The sequence below is a fragment of the Diplotaxodon limnothrissa genome, linkage group LG16 (genome assembly GCF_057381915.1).
Source record: "Diplotaxodon limnothrissa isolate DT_005_m linkage group LG16, D_limnothrissa_male_GT1.1, whole genome shotgun sequence".
NCBI classification, from domain to species: Eukaryota; Metazoa; Chordata; class Actinopteri; order Cichliformes; family Cichlidae; genus Diplotaxodon; species Diplotaxodon limnothrissa.
In genome coordinates, this window is record NC_140611.1 from 39148386 (window position 1) to 39176261 (window position 27876).

At 41.0% G+C, this 27876-nt stretch overlaps 1 protein-coding gene across 2 annotated transcripts in view; it reads left to right on the forward strand.

The window, feature by feature from the left end:
* The window catches only part of lrp1bb (low density lipoprotein receptor-related protein 1Bb), a 278492-nt gene that overhangs the window by 96670 nt on the left and 153946 nt on the right, over positions 1 to 27876 (forward strand). For both annotated transcript variants that reach the window (XM_085374416.1, XM_085374417.1), the window contains exons 3-5: positions 10082 to 10219; positions 26747 to 26866; positions 27393 to 27521. In XM_085374416.1, coding sequence (XP_085230542.1) covers positions 10082 to 10219; positions 26747 to 26866; positions 27393 to 27521 — 387 coding nt within the window. The remainder of the gene's footprint in view (positions 1 to 10081; positions 10220 to 26746; positions 26867 to 27392; positions 27522 to 27876) is intronic.

The following is a 27876-nucleotide window of genomic DNA, read 5'->3' on the forward strand; positions in this document are numbered from 1 at the left end:
GATCTGTGTGGTTTGACTGGTTCAGTCGATGACGTCATCGTTTAACCGGTCAGAGTGGGCACGCTCAGTTTTGCGCAACTACTTTTAAATCCTTGTAGCTCTGCAACCACGTAAGCTAGTGCAATATTTTGTTTTGCATATGAAACTGGAGGAGTTGTACTTACATCTTATGCCATCAGCTTGTCCTCGGTCACGGTTTCCTTCCACATATAGCTTTGCAAAAACTGCATAAAAAGCGCTTGCAGCAACAAAAACATAATATTCCAGAAACACGCTTTGCCGATCCGATCAGCTGTTTGTAACACTTCCTACGTCCATCAGCGTGAACTATCGCATGTCTGCCATGACCTGCCCGAAACCGGAAGTGACGTCATTTTCGCGGAAATGTAGTTTTTTACCATCAGGGCCTCATGAGCCTATACTGGTGTTTTTAAAAGTTATGTTTGACTTTATGACTTTCTGTGTCGTTTCTGGGATGCTTAGGACTCATATTGCACTGCTGGAAATAGTTTATTTTGATGCAGATGCTGTTTTTTTGCAAATTTGCAGTATAATATTTATTTTTGTTTTTCCTGCACTGTATAAAAATTGTTGTATTTCAAAAATAAAACTATGAAGACACTCAAAATAAATTTCCTGTGGTGGGAAACTATTTTGTGCAACTTTTTTGTATTTAAAGTTTTGAGGGATATGCCTCTTAAATTTCTCTAACTAGAAATATATGTTAAAAAAACAAAAACGATTTTAAATTTTTTTGGAGTTTATTGTACATTTTTGCAATTTATGTAATTACTATGCACTTAATGCAGACATATTATTAAAATTTAGGCTGTAATGGTTGTATTGATGTATAGCAACTTGAAATGCTCCCAAAAATGGCTCCACACCATGTAAACATATAATATAAGCTCTGGCGGACTTGGTTCTATGGTAGGTCTTAAAGGGTTAAGGGTTTGGCTGTTTCACTGTGTGATGGTTGTCAGTGTGGTGACCCACCAGGATCAGGTGCAACACCCTGTTGGGGTTTTTTAAAAAGCTGTTGTGTTGCAAGTTTAAGAATTGATCATGTCAAAAGAACAAAAACATTACCAGTTACATATGGCCTGCCCAGTATACGCGTCTTACTGGCCTGTTTTTCCTGTTAACGGTTACACTATTTAAAAATAAAAATAAAAGTTTTATAAAAACTTTAGATTATGGTTTGGAGTCAAACATGTTAATCTTTCTTCACAAACAACGTTTTCTTTTGTCCTTAAAACGAAAGGAACTTTTAGCCCGGTATTTATGTTAACAGCAGTTTTTATTTTAGAGCCACTTCAAGAGAAGATGGCACAGGGACAAGGCCGCGTGGAAACGCTTGCACAGCAGTAAAGTGATGGTCTTTTGTCCCTTTTGATGCTGAGGAAGTCTGCATGAGTTATAAGGCACAACATATATTTCTTTTAATCTATCAAAGATTAAACATTTAGTCATCCTGTAACGCAGAAAGTTTGTTTCACTGTGTGGAGGAGCGCAGTCCTTGAAGGCTCTGAGTAGTGGGAAATAATGCCTCTTTGTTGGGGGGGTCAGACAAACACAGAAGGAAAAAAAGCAGCTCTTTCAGCTGAATGCAGCATTTCAAATACCAAGGATGTAAAGGTCACACAGGAAAATAATTCTTTTAAATAGCCCTAACTACCACTGGGCCTTTCATAAAGAGGCCATGCTGAGGAGAGCTGTGCTTTAGGCTTGTTCAGATGTAGCTGTGATGGCAGCAAACTCATGTTTACCACATTGCACATAATCAGCTCGCATTTTTGTAGTTCACTTTGTTGCCAGGGAACTGTTGAAGTCTCAGCAACATGCTTTGGATGACGCACTTATTTTGTGACAAGTAGCGGCAGTGCACATTCATAAGCCGTCCAAGGTTTGTCTGCCTTGTTGGTGCAAACAAATCACGCTGAGGGTTTGGAGGCTCGTCAGCGGCGCTCTCACATGGTAGAAATATACTGTTCAGCCACAGCATCACGGAGGCCAGGCAGGATAATGCAGGCATGACAGCAGTGACTTCACATCATATATGTGCTGATGGGTTAGCCATTTATAGGACTTCTAGATTCACACAAACACACAGCTGATACAACTGGAATATGAATACACCCTTTACACTGGGGGTATTCTTCCACACCTGTGACACAGCTTATGAGCGATGTGAGAGATTTATGTTACCACCACGTGCTGCAACCTTTTTTACTGTGAATCCTGTGAGAGTCAGTCCTGCTGCTACTACTGCTATTAGCAGGGTCACAGTGTGCAACACACCAAGATCAGCTACGATGGCTGTGGCTAACGACACAAACACAAAGCTGGCTGGAGCTGAAGTCCCACAGCATTTATACCAGCAGGTTCCTGAGGTCCACTGACCATCTCAGCCCCACAACAGCCCACAGGTTGTTTTAGTTTTAGCCTGTGTTTACTGTGGCAGAAAAAGTATTTTAACACAGCAGAGAACGGGAGCGTTTACTCTCATTCAAAGTAAAACCTGCTCAGCTCCGTGTCACGTGTCAGCGTTCCTAAATGTCCTTTCAGGAATATTTCCCTGGGTTTCTCTTGGACAGCTAGCTGTGTCTCTGCTCCTGCTCTGTGTCTGCCGTCTGCACGGCTCGGCTCTTTTTTCACTGCAGTTTGCATGAATGTGGTCGCCCATCGGCGTGAAATGACTGGTTTTCATACAGAATTAGTCCACGGAGTAATCCGCCGTCGCATTTAGCTTTTTGAGCTCTTATTGCTACAGGGCAAGTTAGTCTCTCGCCTGCACGCTGGTGCGTGTGGATGAATATGCTGGGTGATTAGGTCAGCTGGCAAGTTTTCCCTAATGAATTTTTCCAAGTTCTGTGTTTACTTAAAGTCAGACTCGACACAGAAATGACTCGTGTCAAATATCATTTGTAGCAGCGTCACTCTTCTTGTTTCCCCGTACAGTATATCTGCAGTGATGAAACATGGATTCACTGCAGCCGCTCATATATGAAACACAGCAGGTGACATAAACTAGAATAATCATTTAATGCCACATGTCTGAACCATGAACCAATCACTGCTCGTGTTTATTGTCTCACTGACATGCAAAGATGTTTTTCTCTGCAAGTAAAGTGAGAAAGCACTGGCCTGCACTGGCCTGCACTGGCCTGCACTGGCCTGGCCTGCAGGTAAAGCACAGCGCAGTGAACGCTGTTGCCGTCCCTGCTGTTCTTGATATTTTGGCTTTTGATCAGATTGAGCCAAATGATGTGCACATGTTACACGGCTCATGATTAGATTAGAGATTTATGCAGAGACGATAACGAGTTTAAAGATGAGAAATGTGTTCTGTACAATAGCTAATATCACTGTAATTGCAGGATTTACTACAAAAGAGCCCGATGCTGTTACAAAGCCATTATGGGAACAACATTGGTGTTGCCTCAGGTCGGGCGTTACCATACCTCTTTGATCGCCAACTTTAACCATAAATTAAGGAAATGAAATCTTTATTTCTAAGGGATATAATAAATCCCTGTACTTGCTAGTTCAAGCAGCTTCCCCTGCTGATAGGCTCTGTGTTATTTTCTTTTATGAATTCATTATTCCACACAAACTGGCAGCAGCTCAGATTAACATGATTATCATAATGAACATTGCAGCTGAAATTCCCCCCTAGAAGCCTCTCATTTTACATTAAATAGAGGTATTAGTTTGGCCCAGCTGGTTTCTCCTCATTCACTTCTCAAAGTTGGAAAATAGCACCATGATTTTTAATTAACGTGTATAAAAAAACCTCATATATCCAGTTTCTTCTGTGTATGCAAATGAAGGCTGTAGACGAGCTATTCCAGCCGTCACAGGGTAACACAGAGTGACAAACACCTCTGACCTCGTCAGATTCACTCATTAACCTAACACGCATGCCTGTGGACGGCGGGAGGAACCCACGCAGAACATGTGAACTCACAGAGATCGGGTCAGGCCAGGATTCAAACCAGCAACCCTTTGGTTGTGAGGTGGCAGCATTAACTCTACTGTGAATGATTTTTAATACGCCTGAGGCTGTTTGGGTTTGTTTTAAAGGGAAATCGATTAATTCCAACATGTCAGCGTTTGTATTGTTACCGTGCTGACATTAACGCTCATTATGGGCGTTCCCAAGATGAGTGTGTGAACCCGGTCTTTTTCCAGGCTGGACTGATTGTGCAGGAGACATGTTTTATGACCAAGAAGTGGGTGCACACGTCTGACACATACAGGGTCAAATATGTGGCAGCTTGCACATCCCAACCCCCTCGTGTCCGCATGGAGAGGTGCAACAGTGCAGCAGCTCGGTGCATTAATGGAAACACAAACAGAGGAGGAGGATTAAGCCACACAGGAGCATTCATGAAGGATCACTGCGAGCTGCTAGATGCTGATATGTTAACCGGGGAAACGCACCACTGAGCATCTGTTTAGCCTTTAAAAACATCGGAGCATCTTTTGTGTGACTGTAGAGAGTATTTCTAAAAATATACATGAAGGAGGTGTGGATGCAAATATAATCGTATTAGCCAAATACTCGCGATGTTTATGTTATTTTTTTCCCCAGATTTGGAATCTTTACATCTCCAATAAATAAACAAAAGTATGACAAACTAGGGCTGCTCGATTATGGCAAAAATGATAATCACGATTATTTTCACTGAAATTGAGATCACGATTATTTGACGATATTTATTTAACCCTTTAAGACCTACTATAGAACCAAGTCCGCCAGAGCTTATATTATTTTTTTACATGTTGTAGTGCCATTTGTGGGAGCATTTCAAGTTGCTATACAACTGTTATAGCCCATATTTTAATAATATGTATGCATTAAGTCCATAGTAACTACATTAATTGCAAAAAAGTGCAATAAACTACAAAAAAATTGAAAATCATTTTTGTTTGTTTTTTTTACATATATTTCTACTTGGAGAAATTTAAGAGGCTTATCCTTCAAAACTTTAAATACAAAAAAGTTGCAAAAAATAGTTTACAACAACAGGAAATTTATTTTGAGTGTCTTCATAGTTTTATTTTGGAGATACACCAATTTTTATATACACTGCAGGTAAAACAAAAAAAACAATCCTATGATGCAAATTTGCAAAGAAAACAGCAGGTGCATCAAAATAAACTATTTCCAGCAGTGCAATTCGAGTTCTAAGCATCCCAGAAACTATTCAGAAAAGTCAAACATGACCAGTATAGGTTTTTAAGGTCTACAAGTAAAAAACTACATTTCCGCGAAAATGACGTCACTTCCGGTTTCGGCCAGGAAATGGCGGACATGTGATAGTTCGCGCTGACGTCTGTTTCACGGTGGGAAGTGTTATGAACAGCTGATCGGATCGGCAAAGCGTGTTTCTGGAATATTATGTTTTTGTTCCTGCAAGCGCTTTTTATGCAATTTTTGCAAAGCTTTATGTGGAAGGAAACCGTGACCGAGGACAAGCTGATGGCATAAAATGTAAGTACCACTCCTCCGGTTTCATATGCAAAACAAATTATTGTGCTAGCTTACACGGTTCAGGTTCTACAGGGATTTAAAAATAGTTACACAAAACGGAGCGTGCTGCTCTGACCGGATTTAAAGGGTTAACAATGACTTTAAAAAAATAATATAACATAGTGTGCAACACCACTGAAGTTTTTTTTTACCTCTCTTTTCAACCAACAGCAGTCACTCTCCTCTCCAAATAACTCCTGCTTAGCTTTCCGAGCTTCCCTCGGGTCCTCTTAATCAGCGGTCTCCAACCTTTTTTGCGCCACGGACGGTTTATGCCCGACAATATTTTTACGGACCGGCCTTTAAGGTGTCGCGGATAAATGAGGGAGGGGCTAATAATCGGCTCACTCATTTTTAATGATCGTTGAAAGCCCAGATCGTAATCGTGATTAAAATTCGATTAATTGAGCAGCCCTATGACAAACTATTTTCAAAGAGATTTAACCTCAATAACAACACTCAGTTCCCACCAGCTGAGCGAAGAATAACCAGGAGGAGGCATCAGTCTCAGTGTCTCAGTCTCTATACTGACAAAAGCTTTAGTCATTCTTTAATAATGCGAATAATCTAAGCTCAGTCCAGAACGCAACAGCAATGTGTCTGATGCCATCGGTGACTTTAAGTAATCTGATTACATGTATCTTTTCCATGTAATTTAGTTACACGAGTACGATGTAAAACACTACATTTAGTGGAATGTGGTCAAATGAAATTTGCTTAATTGGCACATATTCAGTTTAAACCGAGCAAATCTCTTTAATAAATATTTCAGTTACATTTTTACTGTGTTCATGAGGGCAAAGAATCATTCTGAGTGTAACTTGCTGTTACAGTCTGATGCCCCTCGCACTGTGTTGGAAGCAGGCCTGAGCTGCTGTTGCTGATGAATGGCTCAGATATGGGCGTTTGTAACCTGATGCAGGTCACCTGGGTGTTCCACACTTACAACGCGGACCCAGAGGAGCTGTGAGTGTCTCTACCATGTAGAGTGATATCGGCCCTCTTTAAAGTTTCTGCTTTTTAGTTTATTTTCAAGAAATTATCTTTTAAATCAGCCTCTTGTCATGTTCTTTGAGCCAGTCTGTGGCGAGGGTGATGCACCTTTGCAGGGTTCGTTTTGCATCTAACAGAATAAGGAGAATGGTTTTTCTCTTGTTGTTCTTTGAACAGTTGTTCTTTCACTGTCACGTCTGATGTTCTCATTGCTGAAGATCTTTGGTCTCAGAGAAAAGTCTGATCTCTGCTGTCGCACCATTTCCCTCCTGTACAGGTCATTTTGCCTGATGGTGGCCACGTTTCCTAGACTCAACCATCCGGACCATGACTGGAACTCCATGCAGCAGCGACTAGTCACGACCTCTAACCTGGTTCCAAAGCTCTCATCAAGTTCCCATCCACATTATTTAGTTTCACACTACGTCTAAAGCCAAAAGTCACGAGAAGTGAACAGATGGAAAATTCTGTCAATGAGAATAAATTTAACAGATGAAAAATTTGAGCTATTTATTTTTCCAAGGTTGAAATTTTGAAAAATGTTTTTCTTTTGGCTAAAAATCATTTTTATCTTTTTAAGTTACAGAGTTACAGAATATTATATACACACACACACACACACACACACACACACACATATATAAATAAAATATACGAAGGGGATAAATAGAATAAATAGGAATAAAAAATAAAAATACAAGTGAATTGCACATTTCAAGTATTGAGTCTATTGCACTGTTGACTATTTACAAAAGTATTGCACAAAAGTATTGCACAAGGTATTGCACAGTGAGGTGAAGAGGCACTACAGCTTAGTTGTTCCCCCCTCCTTTGTCCTCCTGTTTCCCCTCCCTCTCCCCTCCAGAGAGGAGTTAAACAGTCTGATGGCGTGTGGGACAAAGGAGTTTTTAAGTCTGTTAGTTCTTGTCTTTGGGAGAAGCAACCTGTCACTGAACAGACTCTTCTGGTTGTTAAAGCTGTGTGCAGAGGATGCCCGGCATTGTCCATAATGTCCAGCAGTTTCTTTAGTGTCCTTTTCTCTGCCACTGTCACCAGAGTGTCCAGCTTCATGCTGACCACAGATCTGTTATCTGTTCATTATTAGTAGTATGTGTCTTTACATATAATAACACAGGCAGCTGTTTAGTGCGCAGTGGTTTCATTTTAAATGAACTACTTTGCGTTGGGATTGAATTTTGCTCTTTTCTGGTCATATTTTTCTAAAATCACACAGGTGAGCTTATAGGCCTGTAACACCTGAACCTCTAACAGCTTAGACAGAATAAACAATACAGTTGGTGTCTTTGGCTGAGACCCCGATGGATCTGTAATGCTGACCAGTGAAAATGATCACATTTCTTTCCACCTCTCACTAGTTGCCTGAAAAAATGCATTGATGATTTTGCCAGATCAGACGTTTTTGTGGTGAATAAATGTGGTATTTAAAGCGATTTGTCCCAGAGATGATACAAACCTGTGGCCAGTCGCTCGGCTCTGCAGTCGCTCTATAAAAACCTGTGAGAAGCTCAGACGTGAACCTTTCTTTCCTGGAAGCAGGTCTTAGTGGGTGTGTTAATGTCAATAAGGGGGCTCGTGCTGATTTGCACCTTTGTGGCTTATTGGGACACTAACTGGAAATCAATCAGTGATATGAATTATACTTTAACGTTAAATATCTGCTCTGAAAGAAGTGTGTGGCAGCAGGTATGGCCCCGCTCACAGTAACACAGCTGCACGCTTTAATCTTTATCACACAATTTTTATTTGTATTTATTTTTGGCATCTGACTGGGGTGCACATTTCCTCTGTTTAAGGTTTTATGTTTGTCAGACGCTCATTCCAGCTGACATTATTTTATACAGATTAATATGGCTAATAATTTTTAATCTTGTGCTTTATTCTGTGGATCTCACTCTTCAGTTCGACCCTTTAGACACTTAGTTTGGTGATTTCAAAGACGATGTCAGGCGCTTAAAGAGACGGTCTTCATTTCTAATAATCTACAGTGAACATATATGATGAAGCCTAATCCTCTACTGTATATTCCACTCCAAGCGATCATCCAGTGTAGTACAGTAGGCTGCCAATCCACAAAGGAGTTGTGGCACCTCAGCCATTGAGAGACCATCTGTGTTCCCCTGTATGACAGCTCAGAGCCGCTGAATATTCATGCACCATCCCTCCGCTTATCGCATTAGATTAGAACCCATGCGGCGAGAAAGGAAAGGCAGAGGAGGACAACACTGATATGTTGTCAGAGACCCTTACAGCTGTGTGTTAAATAGCAAATTAGCCAAATGGACACTGGAGCAGCGAGTCCCTCTCTCTGCGTGTGTCCTGAAGCGTTTCCACTCAAAGCTTTACTTCACATTTAACGCCCAACAGAAGGAGATGTGTTTGAGGTGAGAGTGTGTTGTTTCCAAATGCACGAGGTGTACGTCCATTTTATATTTCTCAGTACATAACTAGAATGCACAAAACCCCTAGCAGTGTTTTAAACATGAAGAGTTACAGATTCAAGATCCGTCTTGTAGAGAGGAAGTTAGGTTTTAGATCCATGAAGCCTCTGACAGCTGAATCTGAAGGACTCGTGTTCCAAACACATTCTGGGTCCCAGCTGACACGGCTGCTGTTCATGTGAAATATAAACTCTCAGAGACAAGGTCACATAGAGCTGACTTACCTAAATGTGGCATAAAGAGTGGGAATCATCAGCGCTTGAAGGGCTTAAAGCCAAGACACATTCATTAAAGAACATCGCTCGTCACCATTTCAAGGTAATAAAATCCTTGGAGAAGAAACGAACATGTCCACATGTTCCCTGTGTGAATCTGCAGGGCTCTTTCCTTGGAACAACCACATTAATTGCTGCATTCGTAACTTTACAGGATGACAGGTGACAGATAATCATCCGGTCAGCGCGGTCCGAGTGTGCCGGGATGGGGGACTCTGGGGATTGTTACAGATCTCATCACATGCACGATAAATCTTCCCATTAAGTGCCTGCAACAGCACACTGGTAATTGATATCAATGTAGTTAAGGTGGTGCTGTGACACATTTACTGTGCCGGTGTATTGGTCAGCTGTGTTTTATGTGCTCTGGTGGCTGCTGCGTGAACGAGGGTCACCTACGGGCCTCGTGAATCCTTAAACAGCTGCTCCGTGCCGTTTGGCTGGCTGACGGCGAGAGTCGGGCCGTTTGTTATAGGACGTCACCGATGTGTCTGCAAAGCAGTGTGGCGAACATCTGTTGTGTGTAAAGAACAATGCTGTGAAGTGCAAACACATTTGCATATGTATAGGTTCCTCGTCCTCCTGTGAAAGAGGTCTTGGAGTATCAGCATTTTGGGGAGACGCAGGAAAAAACACCCAGTAAAAGTGATTACGTGCAAGAAATGCAAATGATTACAATGAAATATGCTGTTTTAATTAACTGTGGCCTTTTTGTCTCCACTGTAAATGATTTTCCTTATGCTTAAAGTTCATTTAGTAAGCATGAATTAATAATGTTAAAATAAATGTTGGTCTTTTTGTTCTCGCTGCTTTAGGTGCACGAGAGGTGGTGATCAGATGTCCCCTGAATCACATGCAGTGTACCGGGACAAAAAAATGCATCCACTTCAACAAACTGTGTAACGGAGCTCGAGATTGTGACGACGGCTACGATGAAGGAGTTCACTGTCGAGGTAAGAGTTAACGGTGTTTTCACATTCCCTTTGCCTTGGGTTTGAGAATACATAAATTAATAAGTATCCTCATTATCGCGGTAATTAGTCAGATCACACTCATCATATTGGGATTATTAAGATTGTGGAATTTACTTTACCCGTTGAGTCAGTATTGGATTTGTATAATAGCTGCGGAAAATGCTTCACTTTTATTTCGTGCTAATTTGCTTTGCATTAGAGATTAATTATTTAAACTACGGCCATTTAAATGTGCTTTTCCTCCATTATGGAAGTTTGAGGATAATTTTCACATTCAAACCGATGTGCACTGTTAAACCCATAAGTTTTAACTGCAGACGTGAATGTGTGAAACAGTGCTTCGAGCTGGCACGTTGGAACTTTTTGGGTGAAACTCTGCGCCAAGGTGACTTTCTATCATCCACGCTGTCAGAGCAGGCAAGAGAAACAGCGGGACGGTAACACCAGGTGTTGTGTTGTACACAAGTTTTTTGTTGTTGCTCACTTTCTTAGCAAGAGGACCAAGCTGCTATGGACACCTGGCTTCTGTGATAAGGCAGCATTTGCCTCATGATTGGTGCAGTCTTGGCACAACAGTAGCTGCTGTCTGGCTGAAAACACCACCTTTTCTGACCTGTAAGACAGTCAGAGTCATGCTGGGCTTTGTCTCTGTGTGAGTGCTCGGTGCAAGGAAGTGGTAGCTTCTGACTCTGAGCTGTGAAGACTGAAAATGTCTTGTTGTTGGCACGAGGCACAAAACTCTACGCTCACACTAAACAGTAATTGTGTTGTTTTTGAAATTAAGCCCTTTTTAGCCCCTCTGTACTTCAGCATAATTATGCTAGAATTATTTTTCCAGAAATAAGAGGAAATGGGAAAAACACTGTAAACACCTAAAGCTACTGATAAGTTGCTGTTATAAGATAATTTTAATCTGCAGACACAAAAGCTCTTTCAAGCTATATATGAGCAGGATTTGTAAATTTAATTTTCATCATCTTCCTCTTCCCTCACTCCTAACCTGTGCCAGCAGATGGCCCCGCCCCTCCCTGAGCCTGGTTCTGCTGGAGGTTTCTTCCTGTTAAAAGGGAGTTTTTCCTTCCCACTGTCGCCAAAGTGCTTGCCCATAGGGGGTCATATGATTGTTGGGTTTGTCTCTGTATGTATTATTGTAGGGTCTACCTTACAATATAAAGCACCTCAAGGTGACTGTTATGATTTGGTGCTGTATAAATAAAATTGAATTAAACTGAATTCTCCTTCCTCACCTCCACCGTATCCTCTTCCTCCTCACCTGAAATCTCGTCTCCTGAACTGAAGTCGGGAGTGTCCATAAGCATTCAGTTCAGTTTTATTTATATGGCATCAAATCACAAAAGTCGCCTCAAGAAGCTTCATTTAATCATACTGTAAAGACCCTACAGTGATAAAGAGAAAACCCCAACAATCAGACGACCCCTATGGGAAAGCACTTGGAGACAGTGGGAAGGAAAAACTCCCTTTTAACAGGAAGAAACTTCCAGCAGCCATCTGCTGCCACCGGTTGTAGCTCCTGATATTGTGGCAGTTAGTTGTTGTCACCACATTAGACAGGTAACCCTCCCACCTCTGAACAGCTGCTGTAATGTTAGCTATAAGAGCTGGTTATAAGCTAATGTTATGCTAGCTTCTGTCTCTTTATACATGTCGTACAAACGGCTAAACCTGTCATCTTTAAGGTGGAACCTAACATTAAAGCTTAAATTTTCATGCTAGAATAAGACTTGGTTTGGACTTGAAAACAAAAGTACGATCCAGCTGTAACAGCACAGCTCGCTGCTCTGGCTTGTGTTTCTGAGCTACACAATGCTATTAAGGGATGACACGTTATTGCCGATTATCTGCACAGCAAACTAAAACGAGGGGTCTGAAACCCCTGGTCTGATACTGTTTTGGTGTGTGTGTGTGTGTGTGTGTGTGTGTGTGTGTGTGTGTGTGTGTGTGTGTGTGTGTGTGTCATGTCAGACTTAATGAAAATGCAAAAGGCCACCTGGGAGATATGCTCAAGTCAGCACTAGCAGCGCGCAGAGGGACGGTTTTGCAGGCTCAGGTATCTCCTGCCATACTGGTGCTAAAGTGTGTCAACAAGTGCAGAAAAATAGCAGTTAATCCATCGATGCTGGGAGGACAAGGTGATAAAAATCTATCAGCTGCTAAATCTTCTACTTGATTCTACGACTGTGCGTAGTGTGTTTAAGGGAAGGAGTAGTGGATGAGCAGGGTTTGTGGTCGGTTTGACTTTCCTGCATTTTGAACAAAGCTTTAAACCTTTTTTTAACTCTGTACAGAACAAAGAGTAACTACAAAGTACTTTTAAACATTCAGCTTTTCTGCCAATTAAAAAAAGATACAAAGCATTGAAAGTATCAGTCACACAGACGTGTTATGGGGTCCTGATTCATTAACTCCATGTATCTCCTACAGTAAGCAGTCCCTGTAATATTCTTAGACTGGTCTTTTCTGGCTCATTTCAAATCTAATTAGCCTTTATGTCCATTTTCCAAATTATTATTTATCTTAACTTTTAAGGGCTTCAGTAAAGACTTCTATATATATGAAGGAGCCCCTGCATGTTATTTTATTTTGTGTATTACACAAGTCATTATGTGGTTTTACAGATCATTGTTTCAAGGCCTCCTACGGACACTTAAAAAACATTATTTTTTCCTATAGCTAAAAATGCAGGATACATGAAGTGGCAATGCACCCAGAAGCACGGAAACACACTCTTTCATGCAGTGGCTTAATTTGAATGTACTACTTTGCATTTCAAGTTTCTGAACAGTGTGTTGGAGTCAGGATGTCAGGGATTTTAAACCCCACTCCCACTGTGTTTTTCATGTCTCACAATTTCTCTCTGACATTAATGAGAACATTTTATTAGCCTGCTTTCACCATCAACACAACAGATGGCAAACAGGTGAAGCGTGTTTAGGAATCTTATACAGCACATGTGAATGTTTCTGTGTAGCTCATCAGAACTACCCACGATGCACCTGGATTTACTAGTGTTTCAGTTATGAGCACAGATGGGCAGTAACGCCAGAAGATGTGTTTGAGGTGTGAGTTAATGAGTTAACAAGTAATCGGATTACCTAGTACTGTAATCTGATTACTTTTTTCAACTTGTAAAGTAAGGGATTACTATTCCCGGGCAAACCCCACTCCTGCTAAACAGGTGATTTAAGAGACACTGAATCTTTGATTTTATTTATTTTTTACTGTGTTTTACTTGAATCTATAAGTAAACACACACACACACATAAATTATTTTATGTGCTGGAATATGCAGGAAATAGGTTTACATGTTAAACACATTTCTTCCAGTCAGAGACAGTTGCATGTAATTTAATTTTCGTTCGATGCATGAAGTTAAAAGATGAAAACTAATAAAACAATTTTTAAAAAATAGACTTTTTCATTTGATTTAATTTTATATGATTGATTATGCAGAAAAACAGCTGAAAGGTCTGTTGCTTTATTACATATTCAGGTTGTGTATCATGTTTTTAAAAGTAATAAAGTAGCTAATTACTTTTGAAAATAAGTAATCAGTAAAGTAACAGGATTACTTTCTGGGAGAAGTAATCAGTAATTAGTAACTAATTACCATTTTCAAGTAACTTGACCGACACTGCTTATGAGTTAACAGGTAACTTGATGATACAAAATCAGCAAATATGATGAAACATGATGCTTGTTTGTTATTGTTGTCTTGAGTTATCCATGTTTAACATTAAATGAATCGCTACAAAAATAAAATTACATAAAAAAATTTATATTTTTATATAAAACAAAATGATTTGCTTATTGCTACAAATTCTACATTAAACCTTATTAACACATTACCTTACACGTGACAAATCCCAGGGTCGAGACCAGCCGGAGACACAAACCTCAGGGGTCACAACCTTCAGTATTCCCGGTACTAACTCGGATAAACGGGAAGCTCGTGTCAGGAAAAGCATGCTCTGTAAAATCGAACATGCTGATTCATCCACTGTGGTGACCTCTTCAAAAGTGAGCGAGCAGCTGAAAGGAGCTTTTCTTCAAATTAAGCTGTTTTAGTGTTTCTCCTCTGATGTTATGCTGCACATCATTTATCAGTGAACATGTTTCGTGGCATCTTTGTGTTGTAAATTCCTTCAGAAGGCACTATCTGATAGTTTGTGTAAGAGCGTGTGATCGGACTACAAACACTTCACCTCTTAATGCAGCCGTGCTGTCGGCTGCTTTGAATACATCCTGGCCTCAAGGAATAAAAAGAACGATTCTTTCTCAGTGAATAAATCAGTCCTGCATGAAAAATACATCGATTTATTAAATAATTAATGCATTCATTATTTTTCACATTTCCTTCTGTCTTTTCCTTTTTTAAACTTGCCTTTTTGCAATGACATAAGCCGTTATGCTTCGTCTGTGTTTACACTGTACAGGATGCTCAGTCCCACACGGACACACCCGACTCATCGGCAAGCAGGAGAAATTGAGGTCACCAAAGAGAAGTTTTAGGCAGCCAGCTGTGTTTCTTAAAACTTTTTTCCCCTGCCTTTCCTGCCCACCTCTTATGAATATACATGCCGACGTCCCGGGAGGCCTCGGTATGAAGGTGCCCATATGGAAAACCACCAAACTCTTTTAGCTCACCTTCAGGAAACCTGCTCATTCTTAATCGTATGCTCACGGTTGTGCCGTTAGTCTCTGAAGTCTCTGCTGTTTGCACTGAGGAAGACAAATGTCAGACTTAAATAAACAGAATTCAACTTGTGGCTTCATATGTTATCTTTAGAGCGGTCCCAGAAAGCGAACGCTCTCTTCTTTAAATGAATGTGGTGAAAAAGACAAAAGGCTTAAAGCCGAAGTAAAGTTCTATCCATTTATGTTTATGTTAAATATTATTATTCAGAAATGAAATCATGCTTAATATCACAGTGATTATTTTTGTCTTTGCCTGTTTCAAGCAGTTTAAGAGAAGCATCACTTTTAAACTCTTTGGTTGGTGCGTTTCATCTCGCAGGCAGATTTGACACTTGATGACACATTAACAGCAGCGTCATCAAAGATCATCGATAGACTGATGCCAGCTCAGTGCTGCCGCTGCTGTGTCGATGTCTACATAAAGTACAGTAACGTAACCAAAAAGTAACAGCCGGCGACTGATAGGTTTGTAGCTTGTACCTATCTGCTGGAACGTTGAAGACAATATAATTACACACAAGCAAAACACAAGTAGGCAAGCTTCTTCATGTTACTCGTGCACGGGAGAGAACCGGACAACCGCTTGACTCCAGTTGGTCTCGTCCGTCCCTTCCATACCACTGTCCTTTTATTGAGGTTACATGAATATGCATAGGTTCATTAACATATGACGTCCACATACACACAAAGAGTACCTTGCCTGTGTATGTGGGTGTGTGTGTGTGTGTGTGTGTGTGTGTGTGTGTGTGTGTGTGTACTGCTGATCAAAGGGTCATAAAAGCACACAAGCAAACATCCTTGGTCAGGAAGAGGGTAGACTAGACCCCCCCGGTAAGGAAGTCCAGCAGGTCATCTAAACAGAAAAGCACTCAGACTAGAACAGACATAGCTACGTTAATCCCACCATAAATCAGCAAGGGAAGATACGATCTCTCCTCTCTTCATGCTACACAGAGTTGTTACAGACCTCTTAGGATGAGACATTCTTTCAATCTACAAATGATTATATACTTCTAAGCATATGTGAGTAAATGTTTTTAAGCATAAATGACAATCAACAATACAAACTCTAACAGCGACCTTTTCCTCACGCTTTGTTTGCCATTCATCTCAACAGTTTGTTTATATTTTGAGTTCAAATTCTGAAATTGGTTTCAATTTGATTAGAAAGTCTTGTTTTGTCAGATTAATGCCTTCCTTAGCTATTGTCTGAGTTCTGAGGATGAGCTTTTTTTAAATTGGATGTTATCTTTTGTAGCTTATTGAGACAGCGTTGATCGATTGATCCATAGACTGAAACATTCTGAGAAATCAAACCCTCTGCCTAACAAAACTTTAATGTACATATTTTTCCCATCAAGACAAAATCAGCTGAAGGTTTAATGACTCAGACACAGGTGACCAAAAATAATCATATGAACACGGACGCAGAGTAATGGGATCGATTTCAGTGTTTGCCCATCATGTGCCCTTGGCTGTACACATCGTGAGCATACAATAAAACGGGATTTGCATACACGTAAATTGTGATGCAATACTCTCCAGTAAAATTAGATGCTAGGATGAGTTGTTATTATTCCCTCCTTCATGCAAAAGCAGCACAAAGCCTGAAGCAGTATTTTGTATATCGATTTAAAGTGGCAATGCATTTAACAGGTTAGCACTTTTACAGTAGGAGGGTTGTGGGTGCAGGATGTGTGGTGGGCTGGAGCCCTGCTGTGGGGAGTGTTTATGCTCTCTGGCAGTCCAAAGACATCTTATTCAGATTAACTGGGGATTCTAAAAGTGGGGATGCAAGTGAATGGTTGTCTGTCTCTCTGTATTGGCCACATGATGGACTGGCCACCTGTTCAGAGTGTACCTGGTATTTTGCCATATGACAGCTGGGATAGGCTCCAGCTCTGTGAACCCTGTGCAAGCTTGGTTGATAGCTATGAAATGCTAATCACTCTAATGATTGTATTACTGCTGTAAGCTAAGTCACAGCAAGTGGTTAGCTACAGTCTCAACAAATCCTCTGGTGGAAACCCGGAGCAGTCGGTAATAACAGACAATGGTCTCCCTTTGGAAGCTGTTGCTACATGGCAAACATTAGCATTAAAAGCTTTGATCTTCCCATTCTCATTTAGTCCTTTAGTCTCCAGCTGTCTCCAGCAGTAGGAAGCTGCTGTGATGCATTCTTGTATAGTTCTGAGTTTCATGGTTTCTTTCTGGGAGTTGATGCTGTGGATGACGGGCATTGTTTGCTTGTTCTTCTACACCTGCCACCATCTTGTGGTACAAATTAGTATTAGACAACAGTTCACTTGTTATAACGCAATATATCGCTATTTGTCCAGAGCTGCACAGGTTCCTTTACAATAAATGCTTTCAAATAATCTGAGCTGCTCTCAAAGAGATGTGCCTATAGGAGGACAGGCGGTTCCCGACGTCTTTTACTTCCACTGACATTTAAGCGACACATTAACAAGTACTTTGCTACATTTATCCCAGAGTAATCTCGACCCACACCATTACATGAATCATCAACAGCCTTATTTAGTAATAGCTCATCACTTGACATTTACAGCCAAATCGGTTCATTTGTTGATAACAAAGTGCGGCGCAGAAAAAATAGTCAGACGGAAAACAGGTCAATTTGAATATCAAAAACAGCACACAATAGATATAATTCATGCTTTGTTGACAGCTCAGACAGCATAAGTCCCCCAATAACTTCATTCACATACTGAATACACATGCAGCAGTCAGGCCCTACTCTAATATAGCGTTCTGTTTAATCTGCCATGCATGTGCTGAATCTCTCATTGCCAGTGAAAGAGCTTCTTCAATCATTTCCCCCACTGCTGGCACACAGTGCTGCTTCTCACTCTTCCATATCATCCTTCTGTGGGCTCCGATTCTCAGCTTTGCCCCCACTAGGAAAGTTTGCCGGGTCTCAATTTCTCTCCTTTGTGCTAAGCTTATGTTCTCTTAGGGAAAGATCAGCGTTCTGTGTCATCTGTCTCATGTGTCATTCATAATGTGTAATGTGTAGTACAATATTTATATTGTGTAATTATCTCTATATGAATCTGCATTTGTTAAAATATGCAGATTTTAATCCTTCTGTTTCAGCGAGGCTTATGTATAAACTGCTGCACCAATCAAGACAACAGAATAACATTAAGCTTAATGCATTATTGTAACTTCTCCCATGAAAAATGAACCCGTCCCCGATGGCTAACACACTGGGTGTGTATCTTTAACGTCACATCTCTCGCACAGATAAGCCAGGAGTGTTCCAGAATCTTTTATTTTGAAAGTTCTGAAGCTTCTCTATACGTTTCCTGCGTCGTTCTTCCTTCTCTCCTCACCTGCTGTGTGGAAGGTGATGCAGGTTCCATAAAAAGTAGACTGGGTGCTATTTTAACCAAAGAGCTGCTGCGAGGCTTCAGACGGCGCCTCCGGTGGAATCTCACACAACGTCTTGAGTGGGCGTGATCATATGTGGCGGTTGCCTCGGTGGTGAAAGGTGGGGTACAACCTGGACAGGTTACAGTCTATCGAGAAAGAAAATATTGTGTTAGTATCATGTTATTTATGTCATCTGCATTAAAATAAAAATTGTTATAGCGAGTTTTTAATTTTTTACCATCCTTAGATTCTGCTTTTGTCAAAAAACTTCAATAAAACTGCGGCGAGACCGAGAGGTTATAAGAAAATGTATTCAGATTACCTGAATAATCTGATCGTCTGCCATGACCCCTAATTGGCCTTGGCTAATGCCCCGCCCCTCCCTCAGCCTGGTTCTGCTGGAGGTTTCTTCCTGTTAAAAGGGAGTTTTTCCTTCCCACTGTCACCAAAGTGCTGCTCATAGGGGGTCATATGAATGTTGGCGTTTCTCTGAATTATTGTAAGGTCCTTACCTTACAATATAAAGCACCTGTGCGGCTGCTGTTATGATTTGGTGCTATATAAATAAATCTTTATTGAACTGAACGACTGACAGCCTGCCTGTTACTGACAGTTTATAGTTAGACTTAATGTTTGACTGAGATCATCCAGAAAGCCAAAATACTGTCTTAAAAACAACAATAAGCAGTCTTTACAAAAGGTTTATTAAACGTATAAACCATTGTAATGAATACATGGGAGATATTTTAAAAACTGTAGTCTGTGGTAGGCTGAGGGTTAAGCTGGTGATTATTATAGCGGTGAAGTGATTTCTCTCAATTTCTTCCTGGAGTGCTCAACACACTGCAGCTCGAGAGGATCCAATCAAATGGAGAAAGCACGACCAAATACAGCTATAAGGGGCAAACATAGAAAACTCCAGCAAATGCAGAAATGCTCTGCAAATACAGCAAACTCCATCAAATGTGATGCAGATGGGAAAAAACTTGAAATACAGAAACACAAGTCAAGCACAGAAACTCAAAAGTACATTTGAAACATGCTGCAAATGTAGAAATCACAGGCATATACAAAAGCGCTGTATATAACACAGATTACACTGTTTCCAAGGGCCAATTAAAAGTAATGGATACAGCTGACACCCACTAGTTCCCATGGTGAGTCATGAGGTTGCCAGGATGTACCATCCATTATTTGTGTCAGAAAATAGGATCAAATAATATTTACTTTTACAGTTTGCTTCGTTTAACTTTGTGTGCTGTGCTGTGCCATTTTACCCCTTTGCAAATGTGCATTTTGTGCACAGCTTTAATAACTTTATTGTTATTACACATGTATAAATACAGGGCAACGAAATACAGTTTGCATCTAATCAGAAGTGCAATAGGAGCAGATTATGTACAGATAAAGATAGTGTAAAAGGTGGGACTAGTTATGTACAGATTATGTACAAATAAGTGAAGTATGCAGATGTTTGTATTGCTATACACACAAAAATACAGATGTGCTACATATATACTAGTTGGTTGCACGAGGATATCAGCTCATGCAGTTAATTAAGAGACAGAACAACGTTCTTGGGATTGAATGCCTCTGCAGTCTCTCTGTTACTTAGACAAGCAAAATATGTTTTTATTACTATTTCCAGATAAGTGACACCTATAAATAAGACCTTTGAAATGTTAGAACCACAACTAACACTTTTATTATCCACGCTGAGAATATTTTTATAGACTTAAATTAGCCTTCAAATTATTATTAATATGATAATATCTAAATGCAGACTGAACCCTCTACATCAGGGGTGTCAAACTCAAATACACAGTGGGCCAAAATTCAAATCTGGAACAAAGTCGCGGGCTAACGTTAATATTTATTGAAATATATTTATTGCTCCAGATATAAGAATGAATCTTTTCTTATGGACTCAAACACGTTTTGCTGAAAAACTGAATATGGAACAAGCAAAGCTTAATACTAAACAATATATATATTAGCTGTATAATACCAGTAGGCCAGCTCTGATAGTCATTTGGTATGGCTTCGTGGGCCAAATGTAATTAGGCTGCGGACCAAATTTGGCCCACGGGCCAGAGTTTGACGCCTATGCTCTACGTCCTCACTGACTGCCAATCCTCTCATCCTTTGTTTAAATCAGACCTGGGCTCCTTGCTTCTTCGGTTTCAGGTGAAGTTTGAATGATTTCAGGGTCAGGCTGCACCCAGACTTTAAGGTTCAGGCCTTACATCCCTGCTTCTGTCTGAAAATGAGGCATGTGGCAGAGATATATGGGCTCTGGTCTGTGGAAACAAATGACGTCAAATGATTTAAATTTGTAATAACTAATAAACATTGTTACAAATTGCTTTCAGTGGAGTGCAGATTTGATTGGACTGTGAGTGAACCTGTGCCCGTCTCAGTCTGTGTCCGTCGGCAGGAATCATCCTCTGAGCGTTACAGTGACGAGGTGCGGATGCCTCTCCCGGCGCTCTGACAAGCTCTTTAATGCATTTGATTCCCAAATATATAAATCTATTTCTGCTACGTAAGGGTAATCTGCACTTTTATGCAGCGATGATTTCTGTGTCATAGCACAACTTGTCAAAGGCGATGCGTTTGCCCTCTGCGCACCGATGTGAGTTATTGAGTTAATGTTGCTTTCAGACTTACACTGGCTGAAAGCAGAAGAAAGAAACGTGCGTATCGTCTCTCCTCTTTGTCTCTTTTCTCGAGCATTTCAAATCTGTTACTGAGATCAGCATCTTGGACTAATCCTGAAAATATTTGCATCCATTTTTTTCCTATATTTTCTGGTGATGAAGCTTTTTTAAAGAATAAACAGTGTCAAACATGATCTCTCCTCCCACCCTCTGTTTCTGAACAACGTTCAATTATCTCACTTGATTAACTTTTCATTACAACAACCCAAACAAACAAACAAACACTTTTCTCCAGGGTGAAGGAGTCTGTGATAAGTGATGCTCTTGTTCCAAAACGACTCGCCACCAACACGGCTCCATATTTTCAGCGTTTCTCAGTAGGTTGGAAATGTCCTGCCATCCAGCCTCATAGACTGTAACATATTAGCATATTTATTAAATTTTTGCCCCTCTAATGGATGGAACATTTGCAGTAAGTAGTCAAAGTGATCACTTTCCTCTCTGCTGTGCTACGGCAGTCCTTTCAGTGTTACCCTGCCACGCTGTACTCACTTTACCAGAAAATATGAGCTGGTAATTTTCTCTCCAAACATCTGCTAAAGATACGTGCATTTGATGATTTGGAGGCTTCAAGGAATCTCAAGTCCCGTGTCAGGTTTCTTTTTGGGGTTTTTTTTTTTAGTTACAAGCGACTGTCAGGCCCACAACACAATATGTAAACAACTGCAGATATCTGCAATCAATATTTCATGCGTCTCACTTTGTTATTCTACAGCCTGGCGAGATATTGTCAGTCATATCATTGCTCCCTCTAATGCGAGGAAACAATCTGGTGTCATCAAATACTATTACAGCAGATAATCTTCCTCAGGAGTGTTTAGAATTAAAATTTCATTGTTTGCTAGAAGATTTTGACACCCACACCCGAGACGTTTCCTCCAATATTTAAGGGCATGTCAGAAGCCTGGCTGCGCACCAGTTCCCAAATCTCTCAGCAAATTATGCTTTGAGGGATTAACGACGTTTACTGTCACATTTGAGCCCTAGTTTGAGATGCAGGATTACATTTGGATAAAACAACCAAGCAGCTACAGTGTAAGTGCATTTATCTCTCAATTTCTAGGGAAAATTCCACCTTCTGCGCCACCCGGACAACTCCACGTCACATCAAAGCTGACACACTTAAGCTTCCCAGATAACTTTCTAAAGACTTGTCAATAAATCGTGTCACTGCAGTCACGGCACATCTTGCACAAATGTTATTTCCCCTGCACGCTTCTTGAATGTTTGAACCTGAGAGAATATATGACCCAATTTCACTGCTGTGGAATCAATCTTGTCACTCTTGCCACCTAGAGGATACCAACCACAGCGACAGACGAGTAACAGGCGAAGATCCTAATTTAAGCTTAGAAAATCATGAAAAGGTCCTTGAGCCAACTACGCTTTTACCTTTTGCGTTAGACGTGTCTACATTTGGTCCTGCGTTACATACAGGCCCTCACTGCAAAGACGTTTCGGGGAAAGGCCACCGCGATCCCTAAAGGGAGGCCGTAATTATGCCAGATGGGGCGTTCTGACTTTCAGCCTCGGGTAAGTCTTCTCGTGCCCGTGGTGAGACTTGTTGGCAGTATTGGCAAAGGAACAGTGCCACACTCACCATTCATACTCTGCCATCTGTGTGTTGGAGAGTGGAGGCTGTGAGAAACTTCTGCTGGGCTAGCGGAGCGGGCGGAGGCATGCCTTTGTGTTGGACTGATGAGCGGACGTACAAGTGGAATCAGCTTTTCAATTATTTTAAAACAATCCATTTAAACCTGGACCGTGATTTGCTCGTTCCACCAAATACACCTCAGCGTTGCAAATTATGAAAAAGTTCAAAAAATCCTGAATCTGAGAGGATCATAACAAACTAAACAGACTGAGCCTCCTCTGGGATGCAAACAGTGTTTTTAAGTGAAGCATGATGTGAAAACAGATGGAATTAATTTTGTGCAATTGCTAGAATCATTGTGTTCGTACATCTGATTACTGCAAATTAGACCAGGCTTGCTGTTGTGCTTCAGAATGATGACAGTTGACATGTTTTACATTTATATATTTTAGTAATTATGAAGCACTAATGTTTTTCCAAAGAGCTGAAACGAAGTGGACAAACTCACAAGTAGTTTTGCTCATGTGAGCATAATTTCTTTTAAGGTAAAGTCATAACAAATTATTCATGCTTTGTTCATTTGAGGCCGCTCGTGTCCCGCTCGTGCATCTTTGCCAGGTGGCTGTGAGAGTGATGAGCAGTGTGTTTTACATTCCAGTTAATGCCAATTTTTGTAAAGACGATACTTTGGAGAGCAGAACCAAAGCAGCCTTTCTCACATATTTTAAGGCACGCTGCACAGTGGATGACCACCACATCAAGGCTACTACATTCACTGTACTATTTACTGATGTTCAGCACACAGCTCTAGGTGTGTGAAAGGCAGCTAGGAGGCTCGGTGGCACGTACACAGTCCCCACAGCACTCTGTATCTGCCACGAGGGGAAGCTGATCACATGGTGTCTTTGAGACGATATAAGGATTAGCTTTGAATATCTTAAGTCTGCCGTGTACTCGTTTTGCACACTGCTTTGCAACAGGGAAGTGTGCTAGTTCCACACCGTGTGATGAATAATGCACAGGCTGCGTGGGATCCACACAGTATTCAGTAAACTTTTGCTTTTGTTCCTTTTAATTAAGTGAAATGGTGCCTTACACACAAAACGAGATATATCGTTTGAATCTAAGTAGAGCTTGAATAGAATCAGTGAACTTGTTCATTGCTGTGCGTACAGCACGTGTTGCACACTCAGGAAAATCTCTGATGATCAGAGTCATCAGGCGTCCAGTGACGTAGTGTATTCAGAGTGAATGGCAGCTTGAAGTGGCAGTTGAAGCCATTCAAATGCTAATGGATCGGTGAGATAGGAGCCAGTTACAGTGGATTTATCCAAGCAGGCACATTTTACCGGCCTGTGGCTTTTTCTATGAGATTGTAATTCTGGTTATTTTTGTGTGTTTTGCCAGTGGTGTTGCTTTATATTTGATCCCTTCATGCCCAGCACAAAGGGATAATATATAACCTCTGTATAACCCCAAAACAGCCGAAACACAATAGGTCCTGTGAAATTATTCGACTACCTGAACTTTGAATGTAGCCTCTGATAAAATGATTCCATCACAAATGTACTTCTTTCATGAGATAGCTTATCATTTATAAAATGTTGAATGAGTATTTTATCTAAACAAATTTAAAGCCTGGTTTAAATAAAGTAATTAGATTATATCAGTAAAAGTTGATTGTTTTGCAGGATGCGAAAGCTATCCTTTAATTAAAATACATCAGCTCTTCATCAATATTTTTAGCAGTGTTGGCTAAGGCAGCAGTCAGTGCACTGTAAACCTGTAAAACCATGTAAACAGTCTTTATGAACACAGTCGTTCCTTCTCCTGCAAACGTTCTCAGCCAGCACAGGTCACATGTATAAAGACGTCCTGCTAATGAAACCACAGCACCTTTATCATATACGTAGAGTTTCTTGCAGTGGTTGTTTCAGACCTGTTGGTCCTGTCAGGACCTCGATGGGGTTTTGACATCTTCTCTCAGCGCAGTAACACCCGGCGTCCTGGCCTTTCTCTATTTTGGTGGAATGGAAACGTCTGCAGCGCTTTGGAGGAGGACGAGGTTCAACAGCCCCAGACTGCACTCAGTTCTTCTGTGGCATTAAGCTTTATTAAACCACCTGTGAAAAATTAGATGTCTTTCAGAATCTACACTGCTGCTGCACTGCATCAGTTCTCAGCTTTCGTCCTTATCTGGAGTCGAGTGCTTGGACTCACGGTTTAGTTTCATTGAGTGTCGAGTCTGATCGGCACTCAGTGTGTTTTGTGCTAAACTTCACTTGGCAGTTTTCAATTAATGCGTTTGTGGTGCAGCAAAATACTGCTTTACTGACTCAAATTCAAAATTCAAATTCAAATTTTATTTGTCACGTACACAGTCATACACAGTACGATATGCAGTGAAATGCTTGGACAACTGCTCGTGACCTAAAGAAAACAAAAAAGGAAAAGGCTATGAATAAGATAGGAAATAAATATGAAAAATTAAAAAGGGTAAATTTAACTAGGAAGGAATAAAATATAAATTAAGGTTAAAAATGAAATAACTGTACAACACAAATTAGAATTCTTGCACTCTTCTGGTGTGTCGAGTCCTGAAAATACGACTAATGTCAAACGCACGTCCTTTAAGCACGTAAAAGCAACTTTAGATGTTTTGTTTTCTTTGGATTCATAATGCAGCTGTTTATTTATTATCCCAGAAGTCTTTCACCACCATGAGCCTGGGAGGAGGTCCAAAGGTCACTGAGCATTCACCATTTTAATACTTCTGTATTTGCTCGCTTTGTTTGCCCCCAAATAAAAATTCAGTCATTTTAAGTTCTGCTGCCTGTCAGTCAAACTTTCTGAGGCTTTATGAAGCAAGGACAGAGAAAGCTCAGCGCTGTGGGACCACAGCAGCCATTTCTGAGATTTTAATGTCAGTAAAATTATTCTTTGCTCACCGAAGTCGAGTTTAACACTGAGACGTTTTATTATGACCTCATTAAAATCAATTCAACCATTGAAGACTTACAGGTTCAGCATGTGTTGCATATGTTACTGACAATGATAATGTCATATTCAAAGATCATCTGCTTGTTTTGGTGATATTTATCTCCACTGTTTGAAATCAGCGTTGTGAAATTGGTCACTGAGCTAGCAAGAAAAACCATCCATCCATCTTCATCCGCTTTATCCGAGGCCGGGTCGCGGGGGCAGCAGAGAGGCCCAGACCTCCCTCTCCCCGGCAAGAAAAACCAACTCCTGGTAACTCATCAAGATCTTAAAAATAACAAAATTACAACAAAACCCCCCCAAAGACCATCATTTAGAAAGTAATGATAACTCGAGCTCCGACTGTCATTGTGTTCCCACGATGCTACTGAATGTGAATGCAACCTGTCACGAAATGAATCGGTCTGCAGCAGCATTTCATAATGTCTTGAAATGGTTAGCGCAGGAAAGCCGGAGCACAATCAATACAGTCCTTTATCTTTGGGGCTGTAAGTTGACATTAATTAATGTTCAGCAGTGACATATCAGTCTTTGCCCTATTAAAGCTTTGTTTCGAGGGTTATTCTTCCCACTGTGCCATTTATTCGTTTTTATTCTGCTGAATGTTCATCACGCCATAATTAGCCATTTTTCTCCCATCCAGAGCATCATAACCCATCACAACACGACAGCGTTGGCTTCCTGAGCCCCGTTACCAGCCCGTTTGTCACTTGACGAGTTAACAATACAAAGTTTGTCAATATGTTTTCGTTTCATAAGTCTGATCGTTTATATCGGACTTATGAAAAATGCAGTTTAATGTTATTTAAATGCTGATGTCTTCAGTCTCCTCCGGCCCGTGTTGTTTGACATTTAATAATCAACACAGTGACATTTGTTTCAGCTCGTTCCTTCCTGTAGAGATACCGTAGCTAACATTTACATTGGAGCGTCTGTAATTTCTGTCATTTACATTCATTGAGTGAATGATCGAAGCAAACTTGTGATGGGCAGCTTGAATAATCAAAGAAGTAAGTTCCTATTCCACCTACTCATTTATGGCCTTTCTTCTCTGCTCCTTTCTTCCTGTCCCCCCTGCAGAGCTGCTGTCAGCCTGCCACGAGCTCCGGTGCCGCTATGGCTGCGTCATGACTAGAAACGGCACCTTCTGTTTCTGCGCTGACGGCTTTGAGGTTGGGGAGGACGGGACGAGCTGCAGAGGTAGGATCCTGCACCGCTGGTGGGGCCTCCTGCCATGGAGCGCTCCCCCCTTTTCCTCCCTCCTCTCCGTGAAAGTCTCTCCTTTTGCCCTCGGCCACACTTCTTTCAGTTGAATAAGCAGGAGCTGCTGCCTATATGAGAACCATCTGGGCCTCATGCACAGCACAGACACACACATCCTTACACATGTATACAAATACTTCGTGCTTTTTTTATGTTCTTCATGGTGTGGGGCACAGGACATGATTTTGCTACAGTTGCACTGAATTATTTGAATTCTGCACATAACTTGTGCGTAGAATTGTGAAACTTTTCCTTTCCATAATTATGCAAAGTGGGAGTGCTGCTGGAGTTTGATTCTGCTGGGGGAGGCGTGAGAAAGCGCTGTTACAGCGCAGCGCATTGCTTATAAAAGTAATTATACCTGAGGTGCCAGAGTGAGGCCGCATTAAGTATACTTTATGTATTTGGGTCATGTTTGAGCACCTAATTTGTTACAAATGACTCTCTTCCTGTTTTCCATAAGATCATGATGAATGTGCCATGTATGGAGCATGCAGCCAAACCTGCACCAACACCTACGGGTCATACAGATGCAGCTGCACAGAAGGGTACATCCTGCAGCCCAACAGGATATCGTGCAAAGCCAAACAAGGTGAGTGGCACGCTTGCATCATAATTAGCACAGCGTATGCGTTCTGTCTCGTTCAGACGTGGAATCCCGGCTTATGGTCTCCTCGCTTTTCACAAGAACTGGTAGCGCAAGATTAATGGGACTGAGCGATGACCACATCCATCACCACACGGGGACGGCTGGATGTGGTCAACCCAGGATAATGATCAAATTAATGAGCATGAGATTTTAAGTGGGCGCAGTCTGGAGTATTTTGTGCAGAGACAATACCTGACATCACCGTGATTTATGTTAATGCCCGATGCTGCTAACAAATCTGCCCCAGTGAGGAAAGCAAGCTACTTATTGTAGAAATTAGACAAATCAAAGAGTTATT